The sequence below is a fragment of the Tribolium madens genome, unplaced genomic scaffold (assembly GCF_015345945.1).
Source record: "Tribolium madens isolate multiple individuals breed KSU strain unplaced genomic scaffold, Tmad_KSU_1.1 Scaffold_91;HRSCAF=231;Tcas5.2_LG7, whole genome shotgun sequence".
NCBI lineage: Eukaryota > Metazoa > Arthropoda > Insecta > Coleoptera > Tenebrionidae > Tribolium > Tribolium madens.
In genome coordinates, this window is record NW_025401063.1 from 1,089,018 (window position 1) to 1,091,827 (window position 2,810).

General features: G+C 30.9%; 1 protein-coding gene across 2 annotated transcripts; it reads right to left on the reverse strand.

The window, feature by feature from the left end:
- Nucleotides 1-982: 982 nt before the first annotated feature.
- On the reverse strand, nucleotides 983-1,917 carry LOC123011178 (leptin receptor gene-related protein). Of its 2 annotated transcripts, none has more exons than XM_044408506.1 (3): nucleotides 1,553-1,917; nucleotides 1,427-1,501; nucleotides 983-1,381 (listed from the first exon to the last, which is right to left on the reverse strand). In XM_044408506.1, the coding sequence occupies exons 2-3, from the start codon at nucleotides 1,465-1,467 to the stop codon at nucleotides 1,084-1,086; spliced, it is 339 nt and encodes a 112-aa protein (XP_044264441.1). In that variant the 5' UTR covers nucleotides 1,468-1,501; nucleotides 1,553-1,917; the 3' UTR covers nucleotides 983-1,083. The 2 variants fall into 2 exon arrangements, with proteins under 2 accessions (XP_044264441.1, XP_044264440.1); XM_044408505.1 differs by having other exon boundaries at nucleotides 1,649-1,900.
- Between the last annotated feature and the right edge of the window lie 893 nt (nucleotides 1,918-2,810).

Below are 2,810 nucleotides of genomic sequence, written 5' to 3' on the forward strand. Positions count from 1 at the left end.
GGGAAATTCAAATAAAATTCTTGTTTTCGTGTTATTTTATTAATTTTTATGCAAATTGCTACTAATTATTTACACAGTAATGTATTAATCAATATTTACAAGATAATTAAACACTTTTTGTCACAACATCAACTTCAAGAAACCCAAAAATAAATTTTTTAAACGTTTGAATAAAATAGGGGAAAAATACGAAAAAGTCCCCAGATTTTTTAGCAAATTCTGGTATCGAGGCCTAAAAAATAAAAATTGTGTTACTTTATTAAACTTTAAGCCCGAAAATTAAATATTGTCAACTGTTTATAAAAAAAATTAAAATCTCTACCAATTTTAAATACAAAATTAGACTTTAACCTTGAAATAACCCTATTTTGTTAGCGGGAAAATCAAATAAAATTCTTGTTTTGGTGTTATTTTATTAATTTTTATGCAAATTACCACTAATTATTTACACAGGAGTGTACTAATCAATATTTACAAGATGATTAAACACTTTTTGTCACAACACCAACTTTAAGAAGCCTAAAAATTAATTTTTTTAGACGTTGGGATAAAAAACGTGAAAAACACGAAAAAGTCCCTAGATTTTTTATCAAATTCTGTTATCAAAGTTTAAAAAATAAAAATTGTGTTACCTAAAGCCCCAAAATTATTTATAAGAAAATTTAAAAGTTCTACAAATTTTAATTACAAAATTAACTTTAACCTTGAAATAACCCTATTTTGTTGGCGGGAAATTCAAATCAAATTCTTATTTTGGTGTTATTTTACTAGTTTTTATGCAAATTGAGACTAATTAATTTACACAGGAATGTATTAACCAATAACACTTTTTGTCTCAAGAAACCCAAAAATCAATTTTTTAAACGTTTAAATAAAACAGGGAAAAAACCCGAAAATCCCCAGATTTTTTGCTCTAATTGGCGGCAAATTCAAATGTATCCTTCGTTTCGGTTTCCTTTCCTATATTTTATCAATGAAACGCTTTATTGGGGAAATCTATTTATTAGCTTTACAAAATATTAAGCTTACATACATATTAAATAAGTAAAATAGTTATGAGTACAACATTTTGTGTTTATTCCACTACCACATATTATAATCAGAATCGTCTTGATCAAACGTGAGAAAGAACCCCAAAAGCGTGGCAAAAATGACAAAATTCCCGGCCAGTGTCAAGTAGCAAGCCCCCCATTGGATAACAGCCACCCTTGCTAGGACAATAGGCAGGGCAAAGGCGCTCACAATGAGCCCCATTGTGATAAAAATCGCAGTCTCGAGACACGAATTACTCGACCCTTGATGCTCTGTGTACCTCCTTGCGAGGAGCGTCGGGATGGGGGCCAACACGTAGAACAAAACCACGAAGAAAGGCCACCATAACCTGGAATTTGGGGGTGAAATGGGGGCTAAATTCAAACGCACTCACTTGTATTGGGGGAGGCTGCAGGCCAAGATGACCATAGTCATACCAATGGAGCCGGTGAAGGCCAGTGTTACCAAACTGGAAACACAAAAATTAGCACGGGCTAACAAGGGGGCTATCAATACTCACGCTGCTCGGGGGAGACACAGAAGAACATAAAACAAGCCAAATTAGTGAAATTTCTCGGTTAAATCGTGAAAAATAATCAATTTCGCAATTACTTACTTTTTATTCCAGCCATTGTCACGAGTCTCACTACCACTATTTTGACAATTTAACGATTTAAAACAAATTTACATCCTATTTTACGATTTTAAAAGTCTCCAAAACCCAAAAAGACACTGACAAGGGAAAAACAATTGTTTTTGTGAATTGTCAAAATGTCAAAAACTTTGGTAAAGTGGCAGTAGAGGGCGCTTCAAGTTCAAATAAAACTCTTCACTTTCGTGTTTTTTGCAATTTTGAAACAATTTGCAATTAATTATTTAACAAACAATGTATTAATCAGGCAAAAAACAATTTTTTAGTTGTTTGAATCAAACAAAGTGAAAAAAGTCCCCTGTTTTTCACACTTGGGTGAGGTGTCAGTAGAGGGCGCTTGTCCGATTTTTTGTAACAAAAAATCAACAATAAAATAATTGCGTGTTTTTTGTGGTGCTTTTTCGTACAAATAGTGTCACAAAACCGGTGTTGCAACTCACAAAAACCCTTATCAGTAGTATCAGCTGATTAATTTCTTATCAAGTCTGTGTGGTCACGTGACCGTATAGTGCGACTCTTGTGTGCCAGAGGGCGGTGTTTAGTTTTTATTAAAAATGGCCGTTTCTTCTGTCAACTGTCAAAAAGTTGAATCAGAAAAGAAAAGCCACCTCATTCAAGACCGATGATTCTGTTAAAATAGTAAAAAACTCGATTTTTTCGTCTAATGTGAAATTGAGACAAAAATTAAAATAAAATAAAAAATATAGTTTACGCGAAATTACATCTTTTTTCTGTTATTTTTTGTAAATATTTCTTTTGTTTTTTTTTAAAAGATTAAAAAAAAATGATCTAACTTTAAAAGAAAAATTTAGTTGTTTTATATAAGTTGAGTCATGTTTTTCCGACGACTCAAAAATTCTACAAGTTTGTGTAAAATAAAGTTTTATGTTTAAAAATACTGTTTTTATACAGGGTGAATCAGTTTTATCGTCAACTCAAACAATAAATAAATAAATAAAATAATTCGTCGAATTCTTTTTTTCTTACAAAAATAGTTATTTTGAGTTTTGTCCAGAATCGATAAAAAAGTTTTGTTTAAAAATTTTATTTTGTTTTTATACAGGGTGGATTGTGTTTTACTGTCATTTCAAACACTCAAGAATTTTTTTATGAAAATTAATAATTT